General features: G+C 43.6%; 2 protein-coding genes across 10 annotated transcripts in view; both read right to left on the reverse strand.

The window, feature by feature from the left end:
• The window catches only part of CDC14A (cell division cycle 14A), a 208582-nt gene that overhangs the window by 165035 nt on the left and 20778 nt on the right, over positions 1-22769 (reverse strand). For 4 of the 9 annotated variants that reach the window (XM_048220695.2, XM_044383602.3, XM_044383600.3 and 1 more), the window contains exons 1-2: positions 20718-20816; positions 846-936 (exon numbers count right to left, since the gene is read on the reverse strand). In XM_048220695.2, the coding sequence (XP_048076652.1) occupies positions 846-936; positions 20718-20787 (161 nt within the window). In that variant the 5' untranslated portion in view covers positions 20788-20816. Of the gene's footprint in view, positions 1-845; positions 937-1731; positions 2280-20717; positions 20817-22769 lie in introns of those variants that run through there. The other 5 variants (XM_044383601.3, XM_044383599.3, XM_048220696.2 and 2 more) reach the window with 4 other exon arrangements.
• Positions 9803-22769, reverse strand: part of RTCA (RNA 3'-terminal phosphate cyclase) — a 59148-nt gene continuing 46181 nt past the window's right edge. Inside the window, exon 12 of the mRNA XM_026497531.4 lies at positions 9803-20959. The gene's annotated coding sequence lies outside the window, so the exon portion shown is untranslated. The remainder of the gene's footprint in view (positions 20960-22769) is intronic.

Here is a 22769-nt window from a genome sequence, read left to right on the forward strand (position 1 = left end):
GAACATAAGCAAGTCAGTTCAGCCTTCCTATTTCTTATTATGTTGCCTTTATTGAGTAGAGGTTTATCTTTCTTTAATTAAATTTTTATTGCCCTTAAAGTATTAAGATATCCTTTTCCTGTAAATTAATTGCCTTTCACAGAAAACAGTTCCCTATTCTTAGTTTACACCCTCCAATCCTAATCCCACAGAAGCAAAGTAACCAAAGAAAGTAAATCAGCACTCTTATACCACTTCCTCAAAGACAAAGAAAGTAACACTCGGAAGCTTGGGGCACCCAAAGAAAATAAGCCAATAATTTCTCACACAGGTAAAACCTTACTCATAGATATGACTTGGGTATTATAGCTACCTCCCGCTAAACCTGTCCCACTTTCCACATAACGAGCTGCAGAAACAAAAACATCCCGCAAGACAACAGAAGCCTTGTGAACTACAAAGCTGAAGCCCCTGTAACACACACACCTCCCTGTACTCTGTGGGTGCTCCATAAATACTCCGGGGCTGATTCACAGGCCAATTACAGCGTCTAGCAAGGACAGAGAGTCTCCCTGGTCCTACTCTGGGGAGTGTTAGCTATCTACGGTTGCAATTTGTGGTGGTGGCAGGAAGAGCTAATAAAGACAAAGGTCTAAAAGGACTGGGCTGTTGACAGGTTCACATTATGTTAACTTTCCCCGCACCTCTCCCCAAGCATCTAAGTCTTCAAAAAATGGTATTGTTACTTGCACCACTGAGAGGGGGGAAGTGAATAAAACTGCCATAATGGTGCATAGGGTTCCCTCACCAAAGAGCCAAGAGGCTAAAAGGTTGAGAGAAAAAACAACAACAAAATAGAAACTTACTTTTCATAGACCAGCTCCTCATCGATGGAGAAATAGTGGGTATTTACTGTGCTTTTTGGTCTATTCCTTAAAGTAGCAAAATATAACCGATCTGAAAGACAAGTTTAAAAGACGAGAGAAAACATATGAGAAGCAGGGAAGCTGAACGTGGGGAGTGGTGGTAATACACGAAAGATCAAAATAATAATTGCTACCCATTATTTAAAGACCCCATTAACACGTGTAATTCTTGCAGAAACCTGATCTCACCCAGAAACCCAGAGACGCAAGAGCACGAGAGGCGAGAAGGGGACCCGACTGAGACACTCAGCTGGGGGGGGGGGGGGGCAGAGTTTCCATATCTCCCCTGTTTCAGGCCCGCCGGAGCAGACAGAAGCTGGGGGTACCCGTAAACTGGAGATGCAAGTTTGGCTCAGAAATCTCCAGACCTCAGCAGCTGCGGAAGGGGAAGACAGGCGAGCCTGCAGCTCCGAAGACTTCAAGAAGAGGAAGGGAGGAAGAGACAGGGAGGTGTGACTGGGGGTGTCCCAAAAACCGAGGCGAGCAAGAGCGGGATAAAAGAGACCGAAAAAAATCAACCGGAGGGGGATCCCCACCAGCTGCTGCGCGCAGAAGCCGGACCGAACCCGGCGCTGTCCCATTACCGGGCGGGGAGGCCATCCGAGGGAGCTGCAGAGGGAACCTGGGACGCAAGAAAGACAGAGAAGCCGGAAGCAGGGGGTCCTCAGGGAGAGGATAGTACGGAGAGGGGACGAGCGCGCGCGCAGAGGCTGCAGGACACTGGGGGCCCCGGGAGAAGCCTAAGAGAGCGGCTGGGACTCAGAGGTTAGAAGTGAAGAGTTGGGGGCGAGGGAGGGTTGGAGGATGCGGGGGGGCTGCTCCTCACCTTTCATGAACTCGCAAGCCCCGATTAGTTCCCCTGACTCCGCTGCCATCTTAAGCGAGATACGCACGGGGGAGGGCTGGGTCGTGGCCAGCTGAGGTCACCCGCCCCCGGGGGCTTCCCCACTGCCCAGGAGCCGGGAAGCTTGCAGTCCCGATCACCGAGCCCGCCCGAGAGAGGCAGCAGGCGCCGAAGGCGGAGGCGGCTGGGGGGTCAGCGCGCCGGGAGCCCCGGGGACATTCCGTGGGGAACCCGAGCCCGCTCCGCGCGGGGCGCACACGCCCCAGGCTGTGGCCGCTCCGATTCGGACCCGGCTGCTGCCGCTGCTCTGCCGCCGCCGCGCCAGGGAAACGCAGACCAGCTCTCACGGCCGGGCAAAGTCTTCCCCCCGCTCCCAAAGTGATCATGGAGGAGGAGACGTCTGGCCCCGATCGCGCCCGTGGCTACTCGTGCGGCAGCGGGCAGGACTCCGGTGCCCGCGGGCTGGCAGCAGCTGCTCCGGCTCCTCCTTCGCCACCTCCTTTCAGCAGCAACTCTTCCTCCTCCTCCCCCCTAGGTCCGCCCCCAGACCTTCCTCCCCGCCCTCCCTCAGCCCCCTCCACTTTCACGGCTCCGCGGCCATCCCTTAAAGGGACAGCCCCGCTGCTTTCTCGGTGCGGGCCCCGCGCCCCAGTTACCAGGCGCACCGCAGGTCACTAGGAGCCAGTTGCTAAGGCTTTGTTGCCGTCCACCAATTGCTGTACAGGAAACGGGGCCCTCGGCCCAGGGGAGCCGGGCGGGGCCTCCAGACCAGAAACTTATGAATGAAACGGTAGAGTAGGGAGTGGATGTCGGAAAGGGCGCTATTGCGGATCCATAGGTAAGGATCCGCCGGCGCCCCTTCCTTTTCTGCACGCACTAAGTCTTCTCCCCCTCCAGATTTTTCTTCTCTCTCTCTCCCCCTCACCCATGTTCTCCTAAACTCTTGCGTGCGCGCGCACATACACACACACACACTTAAAGACCTCAGATCTCCGTGCCCTGCCTGCCTCCTAAAGCAAATCTTTCAAGCACTCCGCATCCCCCCACCACCGACGGATCTCCATCTTTATAAAAAAATTAAATTAAATTAAAAAAGCACTACCTCCTAGCTCAAAAGAACATGTACCGGTTTCCTCTACACATACTGGACTTTGATATAACTTGTGCTTTGTTCTCACGGGGGAAAGCGTTCCCATCCGGTCCCCCACGTCTTCTCAGTGGGGCCACCACTGTGGGCGCAAAATCATCACAAATGCCTAACCTCTATATTGCTCTAGTCCAGGAGCGGGGCGAGGGAGCGACGCCAGCCGGGAGGAGGGGGGTGCGGGGGGGGAGGGAACAGGCGACACAGGAGAGGGCCACTTGAACACGGGGGAAATTAACACAAAAGAATCTCTTTACGTAATCTTAGCTGAAGCGTTGCAGGGAGTGGGTCGTCTCAAAAAAGCCCTTGTCTTGTTTCTGTGAAGCTCCTCACACTGTCTGAACAACTTTAATACTGGGTGCCCTGCGGACGCGCCTAATTGGAGGACAGTCCCTTCGATATGAAAATGGCGCTACGGCTCCATCATCAGAAGAGCATGCGCTCTGAGTGGTTTCTCCAGAAACAGAAAGGGATTTACGCCCGCCTTTGGGAGAAAGGGGGCGCACAAGTGAAGAGGCGCCAGGCCGACTTTGAAGGAGACCTGTGAGGCCAGGGTGTAGAATTCAACTCCTTGGTCTTAGCCCGTTAGTCAGCTTTGCTGACTCTCCAAAAAGCGAAACAGTAACAGGAAATAAATATAAGGTGCTTTTGGAAACCTGAGTGGTTTGATTTTTTTTTTAATTGCTGGCATAAGAAAAAAATATATTTGTATTTCTTGTTAAGAAAAAATAGAACATCTCAATTCTAATCAAACATGTCCTTGTAAGAGCGTGAAAAGCTAAACCTAACCTCCAATCTTTAGACCATATAAATTTAAAGCTGGAAGAATCATTAAGAAGCACCTCCTATACCCTATGCCCATACAGACCATCTATAATCTTCACATGAAGAAAAAGTATCTCAACAGTTTCTAAAACGATAAAAGTCCTGAAAGATGAATTGTAATGAGTATTCTGTGTTGAGATGCATTCCATGCCATACAGGCCACTGGCCATGGTTATGGAGTTCTAAAGGAGGAAAATATCTCTCAGATATGTTGTCCACGCTCATACAATTACTTGAATTTTGCCTGATATTCCTCCAGTCTTGGTGTCAACAATCATGTTGGCCAAATCAACTTATTTTATTGAAAATTTCTAACAGCTTTTGTATGTGAAAGATGGCAAAGGAAAGTGAATGAACATCTCAATAAACTTAACCCCTTTGTTAAAAGTCCGAATTCAGTGGTGGTAATCTGTTTCCAAATTTGCTGATTTAACATTTGCGTAGAATCTAAATTCACTTGCAAGTTTCCTAAAAACTTTCCATCCCAGTACTGTATTAGAAAAATTACGTGAGGGGCGCCTGGGTGGCTCAGTCGTTCAGCGACTGCCTTCGGCTCAGGGCGTGATCCCAGCATTCTGGGATCAAGCCCCACATCAGGCTTCTCTGCTGGGAGACTGCTTCTTCCTCTCCCACTCCCCCTGCTTGTGTTCCCTCTCTCACTGGCTGTCTCTGTCAAATAAATAAATAAAATCTTTGAAAAAAAAAAAAGAAAGAAAAAAGAAAAATTACATGAAAAAAAAAGTCCACATTCTCATACAACACTTTTAATTTCACAAAGTAAATAGTCTAATGAAATGAACTCTAAATCTGCATTTTCAGAGAAAGCAGCTTTAATTGAACACCCTCTTGTTATTTTCTAAAATGAATTTACAAAAACATTTCTTTCATATAATTCTCTGGCTTAGGAATTTTGGTCGTGAAGAGTGAATTATGACCTGAACAAATAGAAGTTCTTAAAATTAAGAACTCAAAATGAAAAAGTTTCTTTTTCCTTAGCATATTTACAATATGGATATTATAATGAAATTCTTAAAGACTCTCTAGGTAATTTTTTAATGTTGCAGGAAAGAAAAATAAGTGATTATCAGTATAAACAAATCTCTCTAAACCAAAATCTGCACAATCTAAAGGATATAGAATATTCTACAAGAAAAATTGTAAACAAGCTAGTGCATGCACAGCACACATCCACGTCAAGGTTCTAATGAGATCATAAAACACTTTATTCCCTCAATTATCATGAGGTCAGTGTTCCTATTGGCTGCAGTTTCATAATAAAGGCATGATTTCAGTCTATGGAGGAAGATAATAGAAGAAACTTCTTTCCAATCATCCAACTTAAGAAAGTGTTAGGAAATGACTTTAATTTTAAACAACAATAAAGAAAGGTGTTTCACACATAAAGAAAATAAAAGAATTAAGATGTCACTTAATGAAGTGAAGGAAGGTAATGCTATACATAGAAATCTAACAGTTAAGTATAAAAGTGTCTCAACAACAGTAGCTCTGGGCACATCACTTGAATCCTGTCTCTCACGCCGAGAGGCAGTCTGCAGACTGTGTGTGTGCCTGCAGAGCTAGAAAACTCACTGTAGAAAGCAGCTCCAAAACATGTCACCAAAATACGTCTGGTTCTAATTCTGCCCCATGAGGCGGTACTGAACACCCTTACTCATTCTTGAACATGACACCTCAAAAATGCAAAGGCAGTTCCCCTGGACCACTTCTTCCTCTTAGTCTTCCCCAAATTAAAATCCTCACTTCTTTCAAACTTTTCTTAAAATACATGGCTTCAAGTCCAGTCACTGTCTTCTCCAATTTGTCTATATCCCTTATAAATTGTGTCTCAGAACTGAATGCAGGCCAGTGATGACCTAGTGTGACTGGTTCTGAGAACGGAAAAAAGCACCGATAGAAGAGTCAGATGAGAACAAAGCCGGTGAAAAACGTGAAAGAACCAAGTTGTATCATTTAGCTGCAAAAAGAAGGAAACCATTCTCTCCTGTTGGAGAAGGGCAAGGAAAAAGTTGGTTAGGCTAATCAAAGACCTGACAACTGTGTTATTTACGTATTCCATTCAAAGTATCATTTCTTATTAGAATATATTATTGGAACATGCTCTTTTAGTTGCTTTTTCAGTCATGATGATGCTCTATGAGCAAGTAAAAAAATATATAGAATACATACTTCAAATTCTTTCTAAAAATTAATTTTCAGTTTAACTGTGAAACAAGGAAAACTGTCCTCCTGAGTAATTTGAAATTCAAAGTAATCTGAATTGTCTAAATATTTTGATTCCTTGCTTGGTGCCAAAAGTAATTTAAAGCAATTTTTAGTGTATATATATACCTATAGATGGATAGATAGATATGAAATTACAATTACAAACTGTTATTACAGAACAATCAATACCAAAAATATGTACATAATGTGACTCATGAAATAGCTGCTCACAGAAGCTAAAATCTTGGCCTAACCCAGCCATATTCTGCATCACCCTGACCACCAATGCCTGTTTAAGAACTCCAAACCAGAATCAAAGATGGTAAGAACCTGGAAGGATCTGGGAGATCAGCTAGTTCCAGATTTCAGACAGGCTCCCTAGAGCCTAAGGTAGCAGAGGCCCTACCTGGGGATGGGGATGGAGAGTGATGGATGAGCGCATAGGGCCACCACAAAATATTTCACTTGTAAAAATGACATGGCAGATAGAGGAAAGAAAATAGAAGAAGAAACTGAGGTCCATGGTGGGTAATTAATTTTCTGAGGTCACATAGCTGATCGGTGTTAGAAACAAGACCAGTATTCATTATTGGTGCTAATGCCAATAATCTTTTCCCAATTTTCTCCTAACTTAGCTCATCTTACATTGTTTAGCTCATGGGTTCTTAAACTTTTGAGATAATAAAATGTCAAGCAAAAATAATGTATATGCCTAATATCTTTTCTTCACATTTTTAGAGAAAATAATGAAATAATTTAAGCTCAGAATGGAAAAATAAGAGATGTTGCATTATCTGCCTTTGCTATTGTTGTCATATGGTTTCTATAAAAATCTGAATTATTTTTCCCACTATTTTTTAATACTATAATCAGTATTTTATAGAACATAGTTTGAGAAATTTAGTGAACATTAAATAACAACTCAATTCAATAATCATCTTATCCTTGACTGATGCAGCCAGTAAAGAACGACATCACTTTAGAAGATGAAAGTTCCATGGCTAGGTCATACTTAGTGCTCAATTTATTGGCCAATCTGCTAGATTTTTCAAATAGGCTAACAACCCAGTACAATTTTAAAACTTACAGAATTTGGGGCACCTGGATGGAGCAGTTGATTAAGCATCCAGCTCTTGTTTTTGGCTCAGGTCCTGGTCTCAGGGTTCTGATCTCAGGTCATAAGATCAAGCCCCGTGTCAGGCTCTGCACTCAGCACGGAGTCTACTTGGAGTTTCTGTCTCCCTCTGCCCTGCCCCCACCACTCTCTCTCTCTCATAAATAAATATATCTTTCTTTTAAAAAACTTACAGAATTTATCCATCTACATTTATTTGTCATTTCTACTCTTTTTTTGGAGAGGAAATAAAGAAGTGAATGTTTTTTTCTCCAAAAATATATAAAATAATACTCTGTGTGCCACTCCTCACCCTTATCACCACCGCCTCAATGACCACCACACTCATCACCATCACTTTAGTGACACATTTTGATCTCAAGTTTCCCATGTTCCCTCACATGGCCATTTAATACATGTCCCTACTATACTCTGTACATGTTTCTATCAGGAAAATAATAATAGTTAACAGTTAAGTTTCACTGAAAACCATGCACAGCAATTTATACCTCAGCTCTCACATCAGTGGCCTAGGACGTAGGTACAATTATTATTCCCATTTTACAGATGAGGAAACTGACATAAAACAGATGCTCAACAAATATGTGGATTATGAATAGGTAATTGAGTAATTAAAGACTTACCTGAATCACTTCAATATGTAAAGCAGTTCCTTTGCAGCTGGAGTCATGGAAAAAATACTAGATTTATAATCAGAAGCCGGTTTCAGGCATCACTCTATCATCGACTGTGTATATTATCTTAGACTATTTCCTCCGGCATTAAATAGGGATTATAATAATTTCTAATTCACAGGAATAAGAGAAATAAATAAGAGTGCCATGATATGATGCCATTGTATAAATATTTGTTATTAATGTTAGAGCTTTTATTAAATACAAAATCATTTCCAAAATCAGAAATTCACAAGCCTCAAACTATTATATTTCTTTGGATCTAGGCATTTTTACTTAATTTACCCCTAGCCGATAACATAAGCAAAATAGACACTCACAGAGAAGTTCTTTTTATCTACTGAGGACATCCCCACAAGGTACAAGCTAACTTTGTCTTTCATTTCTGACTGCTTATAGCCACGATACTACCTCTAGAGCATGATGGGGGCCAAGGAGCCCATTCAGGCATCCTCAAGGGATTCCTAAATTCCCCTGTTCTGGCTCACATTCTTTTAATCGTTCTGTTCCAGAAGCCTGGGACACAAATGTTGTTCCCTGTGGTTCCCATGGGGACCCTTGATGCCCCTTTGGAACTCCAGTTTTCTGGTGCCCACTCCTGGGCAGAAGCTCCAGGAGAAAATAATCTTTTCAATAAACTAACAGGAGGCCCTTGGTTTCCATTCTTCCAATCACAAAATACGGTGAAATCACTGAACTGGTGGTTATTCTTGCTGTAGTTGCTGTTAACACCTACACTTGACATCTTCCACGGACCAAGCCCTCCTACGTTAGGATCTACGTCATTCTTCAGAGTATATCCGGAGTATAATTTAGATTTAAGAATGTAGGATAATCATGATATGAGTAATCTGACATGCACACAAGCAAAAATAATTTCTGCTTATCCTAAAATACATTAGCATATTTTAGATTAAATATTTCTCTTCATAACTATGTTTTATTTCTCATACATCACATACACATTTTCATAGTAATGCATCCCTTAATTTTGCAAATATTAACTGTGTACCATGTTAGTTGGTTAGTTAGCATTGTGCCAAGTGCTAGGGTTAAAATCAAGAACATGGCCGACTTCTTGTTCTTAAGGAAACAACATTCTAGAGAGGGATGTAGGTGAGCAAGCAGGCGCCCTAAGCAGGATACATGACAGGCTGGAGTATGTACAGAGCACGAGGAAACCTTTGAATAGGATCCAAGCTGAGAAGCAAGAGAAGAGTTCCCTAAAGAATCCTAGATTTGGGGCGCCTGGCTGGCTCAGTCAGTGCAGCACACAACTCTTTTTTTTTTTTTTTAAGATTTATTTATTTATCTGAGAGAGAGCAAGTGAGCAAGGAGAGGTGCAGAAGAAGAAAATCTTCAAGCAGGCTTCCCATGACACATGGAGCCCAACACAGAGCTAGATCCCACAACCCATGAAATCATGACCTGAGCTAAAACCAAGAGTCGGATGCCCAACCAACTGAGCCACCCAGGCGCCCCAAGCATGCAACTCTTCATCTCAGGGTTGTGAGTTCAAGCCCCAGGTTGGGCATAAAGCTTACTTAAAAAAATAAAAATTAAAAATTAAAAAAATAACAAACAAAAACACCAGAGAATCCTAGACTTGAAGGTTGAGTAGGAGCTAGCCAGGTAGAGGAAGCCAGCCTAGAGAGGGAGCAAGGTGGCAGGGAGGTGGGAAGGAGAATAGACACAAAGAGAAAGTCTCAGACTGAGGGAACTATACGTACATAGGCCGGGATGCAATAGAGAAAAGGCTAGTTCAAAGTTCCATTTGGCTCCAGCATAGAAAATGAAGTGGGAGGAAAGGGAAAAGAATCTTGGTATGAAACGTTAAAAATTTGGACTTTATCCAGAGGGTGTTGGGGCCCCAAAATGAAATATATTAAGTAAGCAAAGCCTAGTCAGGTAGAGATTTTAAACTTGCCAGAAATAGTCTTCGAAGTATTTAAACTAATTGTAAACGGATTAGAGCTTACTCCATTGATCCTCAAAGAAGCAGAATTATAACAAGAATATAGACTTAGACTCACTTAATAAGACCTTCCATTCTTTCTTTTTTTTTGCTCTCACTATTAAAAAGACAAAGTAGAACTTGCCCATTTTTTTACAGAACACAATTAGGCGCATAAAGGGAAGAGTTCTCTGAAATTCTTGAAATTTAGTTTGCATGTATTGGAGATAAATGTGGATAGTACTGTATATTTCTTCTATACTGTGAGTATTTTTAGTGAAAAGACCTGAAGTAAATGTAAAAAATAGGAAATACAAGAATTACACTTCATTAAGATATTTTAGTTAACTGACAAAGTAACTTAGGATTTGTAAGAATTTTATTTCTAAAAAACTTAAAAAAAAAACTTTTAGAAATAATAAATTAACATAAATGATTTGATTACTTGACTTCTTATATGGCATGTTGATTGCCCCTAACTACTTTGACTATAAAATAATCTACTTTAGATTCTAGGTTGAATAACTTTCTAAAGTGTTCCAAAAGGAAAATCTCTTAAGAGCACTGAGTATTACTGTCTAATTAGTAATTTCCTATACTTTATATGATTAGAACCCACAGATACAAAATGAATATACCTGGCATGAAATCAGATCTTTGCTCTCGTCCCTGTAGCAGGCAATACTCATAGTGTACTAATGTCTTTAAATTGCAGGAAACATACCCTTTTAAGAGAATTTAGGTTTTGGTAGTCCTCTCCTGTTTCTGCCCACAACACTTCTCACATCAAATATGTGGGTGCTTTCCAAACCAAGCAACTGTCCAGTTCTCCACAGACACCAGCTTCAATTCTGCCGCTATCTACCTGGACTTGGCACAGACCCCACAGGTGAAGGGCTCAGTTCCACAAGACTTCCCTGCTTTAGATGTTGGTCACTAGTTCCAGACTGTCACCTGTACTGACCAACTGGCTATAAATCAGGGGTCACCACAACTCCCTCCTCAGGGTTAATAATTTGCTAGAATAGCTGACAGGCCTCAGGAAAACATTTTACTTCGTATTACCAGTTTATTACAAGGGATACAAATCAGAAACAGCCAAATGGTGCACAAGGCCAAGTATGGGGGAGGGCCTCTGAGCTTCCACGCCTTTCTGCGCGTGTCACCCGGCCAGCTCCTCCATGTGTTCACAGCTCAGAAGCTCTGTGATTCCCATCTTTAATCATTGGCCATTGGTGACCGAACTCAATCTCCAGCCTCTCTCCCCTCCCCCTGAGGTCTAACGGTGAGGCTGAAAGTTCCAACCCTCTAATCACATGGTTGGTTCCTCTGGTAACCAGCCCATCCTGAAGCCATCTAGGAGCCCACCAGGAATCACCTCATAGCATAAACTCAGGCATGACTTGTTATGAATAAGCAAAGATGCTCCTGTCACCCCTATCCTTCAGGAAATTCCAAAGTCTTAGGAGCTCTGTGTCAGAAATGGGAAGAAGACTGGGGCACCTGGGTGCTTCCGTCAGTTAAGAGACTGGCTCTTGATCTTGATTTCGGCTCAGCTCCTGATCTCAGTTGTGAGATCGAGCCCCACATTGGACTCTGTGCTCAGTGTGGAGTCTGCCTGAGATTCCCTCCCTCCCTCTCCTTCTGTTCGTCCCCCCACTCATGCACGCTTTCTCTCTCTCTCTCTCTCAATAAATAAATAAAATCTTTTTTTAAAAAAAGAAATAGGAAGAAGATCAAATATATATTTCTTATTTTCACAGATAGAAAAAGAAAAGCCTAGGGATTATTTGGGAAAGGAAGCTTTCTCAATCTTTCCATTTTATAATTGCCCAAAACTATTTGTTAAGAAGGGGTTTTTAACTGCAAATAAGTGAACTATAAACTGAAAGTCAGTATTTATTGCATAACATGGGTCCATTGAAGCCTTAGTAAGTTTTAGATTATATCTGTGCAGTGTCTTAGTTTAGGTTCCCCAAGAAGCAGATTCTGAACAAGGATTCAAGTGCTAGTCATCTGTTTGGGAGGAGCAGAGAATGCCAACTGAAGAGTGGGGCAATGGGGCAGGGGAGGGAAGGCAACCAGCAGAGGGTATGTCTTCAGACCCAGCTACCATTCATTGTAGGCAACTGGAGCTGATTCCCCTGGGTCACTGGGTCATGGTGTAAAACCACCTGCCTCCCAATTGACCCAAAAGGCAAAGGAGTTCTGATACTTATCTACCACCTCCTACCAGCCATTGGCTGAGGGCTCCTCCTGGGCAGGTGAATCTCTCCCTGGGGAGATGTGAGTACATAGTGTCAAAAATAACAGATAAACAAAATTAGAAGTGCCATGTATCTTTGGATCTGCCCATTAGAGGTGATTTCACGGCTGCCTTTCATGGCAAAACTCCTCAAAATTTTTCTTTCTTCTCTGTCTCCAGTTCTCCTCTCATTCTGTCTTGAGCACACTCCAGTCAGGCTTCTGTGCCCACCAGTCCACTAACGTGCTCTTGTCAAGGTCACCAGTGACCCACATAATGCTAAATTCAACAGTCAATTCTCAGCATCTTCCTTAACCTATCAGCAGCACTGAACCCCATTGTTTGCTTCCTTCTCCTCGAATCACTTTCCTCATTTGGCTTCCATGACACCATATTCCTGATGTCCCTTCTGACTGCTGCTTCTTTAGACTCTGTTCCTCCTCATTTTCTCAAACTCTTAAAACAGAAGTATCCCCAGTCTATACTCTTCTCTTCTCTACCTTAGCCACTCCTGCATGATCTCATCTCATCATGTAGCTTGAACTCCGACCTGTACGCTGATCTCCACATGTGTATCTCCAACGCTGACCTCGTCACTATCCCCCGACTTACATACCCAACCGCACACTAGACACTTCATTTGAATGTTTAAAGGCACCTCAAGCAGTGAGCCCCCAAACAAACTCCACGACTTTCCCCTAAAACTTGCTCCGAATACAAGCTTTCTCATCTCGGGCAATTCTACCTTTTTCAGTGGCTCAGGCCAAAAACGTAGGATTTATCCTTGACTCCCCTCTTTATATCAAATACTCACATCTAATCTGTAGCACCTCTACCTTCAAAATATATTCAGAACTGGAACAGTTCTTCACTACCAAACCACACCCAAGCCACCATCTGTAGGAATAACTGCAACAGTCTCCTGACTGGCCTCCCTCCTTCTGCGCTTGTCAACTATGGCCTGGTCTTAATGCAACAGCCGAAGGATCAAAATGCTAAGCCAGGGGCGCCTGCGCGGCTCAGTCAGTTAAGCGTCCGACTCTTGATTTCAGCTCAGGTCATGAGATCAAGCCCCACGTGGGGCTCCATGCTCCGCGTGGAGTATGCTTAAGATTCTCTCTCCCCGGGGGCGCCTGGGTGGCACAGTCGTTAAGCATCTGCCTTCGGCTCAGGGCGTGATCCCGGCGTTCTGGGATCGAGCCCCACATCAGGCTCCTCCGCTGGGAGCCTGCTTCTTCCTCTCCCACTCCCCCGCTTGTGTTCCCTCTCTCACTGGCTGTCTCTCTCTGTCGAATAAATACATAAAATCTTTTAAAAAAAAGAAAAAAGAAAAAAAAAGATTCTCTCTCCCTTCCCTCTGTTCCCCCACCCCCTGCGCACATGCTCTCTCTCAAAAAATAATAAATAAATAAATAAATAAATAAATAAATAAATAAATAAATAAATAAAGCTAAGTCAGATCCTATCACTTCTTGGCTCAAAACCCTCTAATACTGTCCCAAATCATTCAGAGTAAAATCCAAAGCCCTTAAAATGGCATGAAAAAGGCTCTCAGGGACAGGACACAGCCTCTCATTACCCCTCCAACTCCACCTTCCATCATTTTCCCCCATACTCCTATTCACTCCAGCCCCACTGGTCCTTGCAGTTTCTTGAACATTCCAGACACATTCCTACTTCAGGGCTCTTGCCTTTCCTGTTCCCTCTGCCAGGGACTCACTCTCCTCTCCCTTTGGTCTTTGCTCAAATGTCATTTTCTCAGAGACTCCTTTCATGACCGCTTTTATTTTTTTATTTTTTTAAGATTTTATTTATTTATTTGACAGAGAGAGAGGCAGCGAGAGAGGGAACACAAGCAGGGGGAGTGGGAGAGGGAGAAGCAGGCTTCCCACTGAGCAGGGAGCTCGATGCGGGGCTCAATCCCCGAACACTGGGATCATGACCTGAGCCGAAGGCAGATGCTTAACCAACTGAGCCACCCAGGCGCCCCTCATGAAAAAATCCGAACCTCTCATCCCCCACCAGCGCTCCCTGTCTCCCTTCCTTGATTGATTTGTCTCCATAGCACTTACCACTTTCTAACACACTGGATATTTTACTTATTTTGTTCCATGTCTGCCTCCCCCTCTAGATTATAAATTTCACATAGCAAGAATTTCTGCCAGTTTGGTTCACCATTATGTCCTCAGAGTCTAATACAGAACCTGGCACATGGTGGTATCCCAACCAATATTTTAGTTAATTCACTAAATGTGTAATTAATTAAACCAACAGATTAGTTTAATTAACTAATTAACTAACAACAACTGGTGAGGACAGAAGGAAGACTGAAGTGGTTCGAGAAGTGACTAGAAGGTAAGGAGTAAGAGACTGATCATGAAAGCAACATTTTAAAGAAGCTTGGGTCGGAAGGTAGATGAGAGATAAGGCAGGGACGTGAGAGTGTTGAAGGACAAAAGGAATGTTTTGTTTTGTTTTACTGTTTTAAGGCTGGTATCTTTGAGCACGCTGATAGATTAGAGGGAAAGAGGACAGTGGAGTTGGAAAGGCCAAGGCCAGATGGAAAGCCTAACTAATCTGAAGAAATGGAAGAGGACAAGATTAAGAATGAGAAAGATTAGCCTTGATCACATGAGGATCACCCCATCTTCTAAGACAGTGAACAGCAAACTTTTTAAAAAGCCAGATAATAAATATTTTAGGCTTTCTAGCTCACAAGGTCTCTGTTGCAACTACTCAACACCGCTTTGGATTGCAAAAGGAGCTGTAGACAATACATAAACAAATGGGCATAGCTGTCTTCCAATACAATTTTATTTACAAAAACATATGGCAGGTCCACAGACTACAGGTTGCCAACCCCAACCCTAAGATTATAGGGGGTGCAGTATGAATGAGAGCAAAGGTACTTATGTTTATGAAATAGTATACGTGCCTCTTACTACCTCTATTTTCTTTATGAATTAGAAGTTGGGATCACCTAAGAGGGAAGTGGGACTAAGTAGGAGTTTTGTGGAAAGGGGTGAATATTTGAAATATTTGAAATACAGAAAGGGGGATGCCTGGGTGGCTCAGTCAGTTAAACCCCTGCCTTAGGCTCAAGTCATGATCCCAGCATCCTGGGATTGAGCCCCACATCAGGCTCCCTGCTCAGTGGAGAGCCTGCTTCTCCCTCTGCCTGCCACTCCCCCAGCTTGTGCTCTCTCTGTCTCTGTCTCTCTCTCTGACAAATAAATAAATTTTTTTAAAAAAGAAGAAGAAGAAAGAAATACAGAAAGGAATGGGGGGAAATATTGCCAAATAGAGACCAGAAACCAACCACACCATTGTGTTTTATCAAGACCAGCCTTGGAAACAGAGAAGGTCAATTATCTGAAGGATTATCTGAAAGAGAAAGACTTCATGAAGCTAGTCCTATGTTGGCCGCCTTCCTCTCCCCTTCCTCCTCCAACTGCACCCTAATTTGCTTTTGAAACATTTACCCCTCAACCACTGCCAAATATATGGTTGTGGCAGCATTAACCTCAGCCTTGCCCCTCGGTTCTGGGCATGGGCTCTGGCTGGCTTAGCCATTCAGCATATCCTATCCCCCATCATGGTCACAGTGACTAAGTTGGGAATGAAGAAGGAACACCGTTTGGACCTGTGTGAACCAGTCTAACACCATTTTGGACAAATCTGCCTTGATGATCATTCTGTGACCTGAAGCCTTCTTGAGCACAGCACCCCTCCACATTCTTTCTTTTTGCTTAACCACACCCGTAAGTATTCCCTTGAGGCATAACATCCTTGATCTACTCTGGAGATAGGGCTATGATTCAAACATTTCCTTCCAAGTGGTCTCCTAGCTCGCAATACCCAGCCTCTGGGGTATAAAAGCAGATCTTGCACGGTGGGGAGGTGGAGATCTACTCAGCTTGCAGCTACCCAAGACATGCTTCTGGCCCTAAGTCCTCTTAATAAACCATTTATCAAGCTGGACTTGTCGGCCCCTTTCTTCCTTCTCACACCTCCTTAGGCCTTTGGCAATTTGGAGATGCCTCCCTTTCGCAGAACAGAGCCAAAGAGAGAGACTGGATCCCAAATTCTGTGCCAGGGCAACTCCCAAAAAGCTGAATGATGAATGACGTGGGGAGGAAAGTTAACATTTAGAACTGCAGCCACCTTTTTGCAACCAAGTAGAATTCAAAAATAAAGGCAGCCCATGAAAGGCAGAGCACAGAGAGGAAGAGAAATAGGAGGTGACATTCTGTATCAACCATGATGGAAGAAACTACACATATTTTTTATTTTGTGAATCACAAAATTCTCCTTTTGAGTCCATTTGAGTTTTATTGTCTGTAACTAGCTACATAAGAGTCCGAAATGACACAGACCTTACTGTTTTTAAACATGTGATCTGGGATTATTAGCATAATTATATCTGGGGATAAGTACTAGAAATCTGCATTTTTAAACAAGCATTCCAGGTGATGCTTTGGCACAGGGCCTTAAAAGATGAGAAAAAGTTGAAAAAGATAAAAGGTGAGCACTCTAAGCATCTCCAGAGGCTGAAAATTCACATTTTAACTAATCCATTAATTGAACAAATATTTATTGAGCCTCTTCTTTGTACCAGGCATTGTTCTTGATGCTGGAAATAGAATAGTGAACAACAGACCCCCCCCCCCAAAAAAAAAATCCTCCCTTTAAGGAGGTTGCATTTCAGGTGGGGGAGATAGGAAGGGGAGAGAAGTACAATAAAAAAAATTAATATGTCCGATGGTGATGAGAGTTATAAAAAAGAATAAAGCTGGATCCAAAGGTCCATGGTAAGGGGGTGCTGTTTTACGTAGGGTAGTGTAAATGGACTCAGGAAAGCTCATTTGAAATGGAGTTGGGAGGCAAGAAGGGGGAGCTCTCATGCACCACCACTCATTGTCAGTTGCAGACCCCAATGGGAAGAGATTTACTTACATTCCCAACAGAAAGAAATCTACTTTACTCCTCCAGCAGGAGGAAGAATTCCTTCTTGCCTGGCAACAAGCTCAGCCAATAAGAAAATACCACAACTTGGGGCACCTGGGTGGTTCAGTTGGTTGAACGGCTGGACTCTTTATTTTGGCTCAGGACATGATCTCAGGGTGGTGAGACTGAGCCCTGCATTGGGCTCTGCACTCAGGGTGGAGTCTGCGTAAGATTCTCTCTCTCTCTCTCTCTGCCCCTCCTCCCTACGCTGCTTGCTTGCTCTCTCGAGGTCTCAAGAAAGAAAGCGAGAAAGAGAGAGAGACGAAGGAAGGAAGGAAGGAAGGAAGGAAGGAAGGAAGGAAGGAAGGAAGGAAGGAAAAAACCACAACTCAGCCAATGAGAAACTGTCACCACTCTGAAGTCTTGCTTTCCTTCAACAGACTGTAATTCAAAGCCGCAACCTTCCAATGTTCACCTTTTCTCTATAAAGTCTCTCTCCCTTTGATCTCCAGACTTGCCTATAGTTTGCCACAGCACGCAGGTCCTGAACTGCAATTCCTCTGTTATTCCCAAATAAACCCATTTTGCTGCTAAAATAACCAGTTGTTTTACTTTTTTTTTTTTTTTTAAGATTTTATTTTAGAAAGAGAGCGTGTATATGTGTGTGCAGGGGAAGAGACAGACTGGGAGGGAGAGGGAGAGAGAACCTGAAGCCGACTCCACCATGAGTGTGGAGCCCAGCTTGGGGCTCAATCCTGCGACTACAAGATCACCACCCGAACCAAAACCAAGAGCTGGTCGCTCAACCAAGTGAGCCACCTGGGCACCCCTGGCTGTTTTACTTTTAAGGTCAACAGTAGTCAGAGGAATCTCTCTGTTGAAGTGTTATTTGAGCAAAGACCTAAAAGAAAAAAGAGGCGTACGCTATGCAAATATTTGGGGAATAATTTTTCCAGGTAGAGAAAACATCAAGTGCTAACCAGTGAGCCCTGGGCACTTTGGGAGCAGTCAAGGAAAATCAGGATGAATGGAGCTGAGTGAATGAAGGGGGAGGGGATGAGAACAGAAGGGAAGTAGGGAGGATGGGAGCAGCAGATCTTAGAGAATCTGGAGGCCTTGGGATGCTCTTTGGATTTTAATGGTATCTGCGCTGATTGAACTAAATCCACATTCCTTATCAGAAACTTGAGGCCTTGGCCCTCCATCCCCCAACACCTTGCAAGCTTGTCTTTAGCTATGTCTGATTTTATACCTGTCCTCTTCCATGCCAGGAAGATGTCTATTCCCTGGATAGGCCATGCCCTCTATAGCTCAGTCCCTTCCATGATGCCCTTTCCACCATCTCTTCTTGCCAAAATCCTCTTGGCCAACAACCAGCTCAAATGCTACTGAGACTTAGAAGCAGAAGACTTCGTTAGACTTCGTTATTCCCTCTCCTGGGCTCCCACAGGAATTTATCTGTACCTCTGTTCGGGGACGCTTATCAGCCTAAAATCTGCAATAAAGGCATCTCGATGGATGGCCAGCATTCCCACTAGATTGTGGACTGTTTCTTCTCCTTTAAATCTCCCCACATTTAAGGGGTGCTTGCATTTATTAAATCCTTGACAAATTTGTTACATAAAAAGGTGAAGCATGTCTGGGGTATGCTGAGTGTGGCTGGGGCCAAAGGGCACGTGAAAGGAAGTTCAGGGATATAAAACTAGCAAAATAATAGTGACTTTCTAACACCAGGCCAAGCATTTGAACTGTTGCAGGACAAACCTGTGCCTCCGGATCCCCTGATCTTCCATTTGCAGTAAAGAAGGCTAACAGTGTTTTTTAAAGCTATAAGTCTGCGTCAGGGTTAAAAAATAAAGCATTCAGATTTTTAGCAGAGAATAAAAGAAAAAAATGCTGTCATACATGTCACCCTCATTAGTCTGAAGCCCAGACACCATTGAGGTGAAGTTGGACATATTGACTTTGGAGTCCGACCTACAACCGAGTCTAGACTGTCACTCACTGTGTGATCTGAGCTAGCTTCCAAACCTCTCTACACATCCGTTTTAGCATCTGTAAAATGGGGATGGAACTAACACCTACATATTGTGCTGTGAGGACGAACAACGTAATGTGATGTAAAGTGGCCCCTTAGCACAGGGGCAGATAGTTGAGCGTTCAATACACATTCGCTGTTATTACACATTACAGTGAAGCACCAGCTTATCGACCTACCAACCCTACAACCTCCTTTTGCAGATGAATCAGGTGAAAATTTTGCAGGAATAACAGCTGAGTCATAAGCAGGTAAGAGTTAAGAAGTATGAGAAAACATTCAAGAATCTACATTTCCTATTTTCTCTTAAAATTTTATGGTCTGTGTAAAGACCACAAAGTCTAAGTATTATGAAACATCCTTCTAAAGACGTCTAGAATTTTGCATAGAAATTATAACTCAACATATTACATATATCTCAACATATCTCTGATCAAATGACTACTTCACTAGTAGTAACTCAGCTTCTTTTTTTCTAAGATTTTATTTATTTGACAGAGAGAGAGCAGAAGCAGGCAGAGGGAGAGGGAGAAGCAGACTTCCGGAGGAGCAGGGAGCCGGCCCCGGGGCTCAATCCCAGGACCCGGGAATCACGCCCTGAACCAAAGGGAGACGCTTAACGGACTGAGCCACCCAGGCGCCCCATAATTAAGCCTCTTAATTAAGAGTCTTAATTAAGTTTCTATTTGCCTCTTCATGGGAAAAGGACAGGGTAGGAAATTCTATCTGAAATAAGCTTGAGATCTGTAACACTAGGAAAAAAGTGTCTGCCCTTAAAAATGAAATTCACGAATACTGTATCATCTATCTGGAAAGTGACATCTGTCTTCCTAGAGCAATTTGCCACTTTTAGAATTGTTGTGAAATGCAGAAGCAGAACCTGGCTGAGAAAAATAGAAACAAATTAATATCCAATCAGTCTTCTGGAAGAAAGCTCCACTCCTCTACCATGACTCTATTCTTTCACTTCTCAGTCCATTGTCTCCACGTTCCACAATCCTTCAGCTAAACCTTGAGCCTAAGAAGGGAGCCCAGGGCCAGAGAGGGGTGAATCACATGAACCTTGCAGGCGACCTGCGTTCACATCCCAGTCTAGCTGTTTCCCAACCAGCTATGTGACTTTACCCAACCTGCTATGACTTGATATAACTTCACTTCTCTGTGAAAGGAGAATACATGAATAGAAGAATCAATCAAACTTCATCTGTCCTGCAGGAGAAGTGAGAGAGCACATGTGAGGCAGATCAGTACCGAGCTTGGCACACTGCGGTCAATAAATGGTAGCCACACTACGTGATTGCTCAGTTTAACATATCTAACCTCTCTGTAACTTGTAAAGGACAAAAGAATAAACAAAACAAAACAAACAAACAAACAAAAAAAACGCCAGGCAGCCATACCCCGGGAATTCAAAGGGTGATTAATGCAATAGTCTCTATGAAATCCATTGAATTATATATGACAAAGGCACCTCCCCCCAAAAACTCTTCACCTGCCAACCTCCCCTTTACATAACAATTCATACTACAGAGATTAAAAAAAAAAAAAATCAACGTTCTTGACATGTAACCCACTACTGGCCCTGAGTACAAGGGTGATTTCAGTGCCAGTGCACCAGAGACAAATTCCAGGGAAGTGACTCTAAAAAGACACCCACACCCACGCATACCTCCAGGACCTCAAAATGAAACAGCCAGATCCATAGGTACCCACAGATAGATTTCTCAGAGCAAGTCATTTCAGAAACCTACTGGGGCCAAAACCACACTCATTCCACACTGACCTGCAATTTGTGGGGCCCATACTTCCTCTTCTTCATAAGGATATCCGCTTGGGCTATAAGGACCCCACATATTCCGAGTTACCTTTGCATTCTTCTGGGTGGCACAAGCCTGTTGTACTCAGGTGAGAAGACAGAAGAATTCTGCCCTATCACATGGGCAGACATAGTGTTCGGTTACGTTCTATCAGTTAGATTATAGGGTGGAGGAACGAGATCAAATTCCAGTGTAGGAGTCTTCAGGCCTGTAATGCAAGTAAAGGTATGGATCACTGTTGTTTTGCCTTCCGCAAACACCAACTGGCCAAAAAAAGTGCGATCTGATTCTAAAATTTTACCAAAAACTGCCTGGAAGTTCTTGGAAAAGCAGAAGTGTAAGATAATGAAAAGTAAAGCCAAAGTATAAGATAAGAAAGCTGACTGCCTCAGAGCCTGTTAGCTCGACTCTGCTATTTATAGTATAGTGGTTTATTCTGTGTCAACACAATCAGGGCTGAATTCGATATGACTAACAGTCTCGGTTGATTCTCTTTAACTGGGTCAGATTAATGTGCCGGCTGCACCCCCGTGTGGGAGAACCATTAATCATAAACTCAATGTTGATGTTTCAAGGTAATGTTAAATTCTCTTTTCCAAATTGGTTGAATTATACACTGTCATGTCAACCTCTCTTTCCCCTGTGGCTTCCAGGAGAAGCCTATAAACGACAGAGGGCTGAGCCAGCTCAGTGTGTCCCTAAAGCAACTTCTAAGGAGCTAAGGAACAGCTGAGGGAGGCTTGGCCTCTAAGTTAGAGATGCCAACTGTTTGTGGTAGCGAAGAGTGAAGAGCCACGCTTCTTGGGTTCAACTCCCTGCTCTGCCACTTGTCAGCAACAAGATCTTGGGCAAGTTTCTTAGGCTCTTAACCCCACTAAACCTGCTTCTCCATTCATAAAATAGAGCTAATAATAATACCACCCTATAGAGTTTTCGATGATTAAATGAGATAATTCATTTAAAGTGCTTATCATAATGCCTGGAATATGGTAAGGGCTCAATAAATGTCAGCCATTCATAATAATAACAAATATCAGGCTAAACGAAGTTTTCCTAATAGTTTCTCTCTCAAAAACATTCCGATTGACACATACACCAGCCAGGGATTCTCAAGCTCAGTAGTGTTGACAGTTTGGACTTGATAATTCATTGTCATGGGTGACTGTCCGATATGCATTGTAGGATATGCGTAGTGACTTCTAACCACCATGTAGCACTACCCAAGTTGTGACATCCGAAAGTGTCTCCACACATTGCCAAATGTCTCTGCGGCGGGGGGAAGGGGGGCGGTGGGGGCAAAATCACCCCAGTCTGCGGACCACTGTGCTAGATCAGTTAATAGCTGCCGTGAAGGACACACCACTTTGTCAAATCGCTCTCGACTGAATCACCTATGTCCACCACGTAACTAAATAGGAAATAAATCACACACACACAAAGCTGCCTTAAAATTACTGCCTCCCTTGCCATTAATTCAACTCTGTGCAGAGACAGTGCCTGTCGTTTTTACCTCAGGGTTCTCAGTGTCCAGCACACAATGGACAATGCATGATTGAACGAATGCATGGTGAATGAATGAAGACACTTCTGAGCCTTTTCACTTTGTGAAACAACTCTGAGTAGCATCTAGGTTTCCTCATTCTTTGACTCCAGTCAACACACAAAGGAGACAAACACTGATCACACCCTGCACACTCCCATACCATGAGGGAACACGCCACGCCGGGCCGAGCTGGGTCAGGCTCACAGGCGCAGGGGAAGGCAGGAGCACCTTTCCCACAGAGCTTTGGGGCACAGAGCCAAGGTCTGAACACCAGATCATCTGCGGCAAACAGCGCCAAGGGCGTAGCTGGAGAAGTGGGTCCAAATAGGTCAGTAAGCAAGGAGACCTGCGGCAAAATCCTGGGATGACAGGGGCTGACCCAGTGCGGCCGCAGAGCACAACACTGAAGGGAAGCTCAGAGCAGGAAACGGTGCGGAAAAATTCCACAGACAGGCAGAAATGCCTTTGGCTGGAT

The sequence above is a fragment of the Ursus arctos genome, unplaced genomic scaffold (genome assembly GCF_023065955.2).
Source record: "Ursus arctos isolate Adak ecotype North America unplaced genomic scaffold, UrsArc2.0 scaffold_12, whole genome shotgun sequence".
Lineage (NCBI taxonomy): Eukaryota > Metazoa > Chordata > Mammalia > Carnivora > Ursidae > Ursus > Ursus arctos.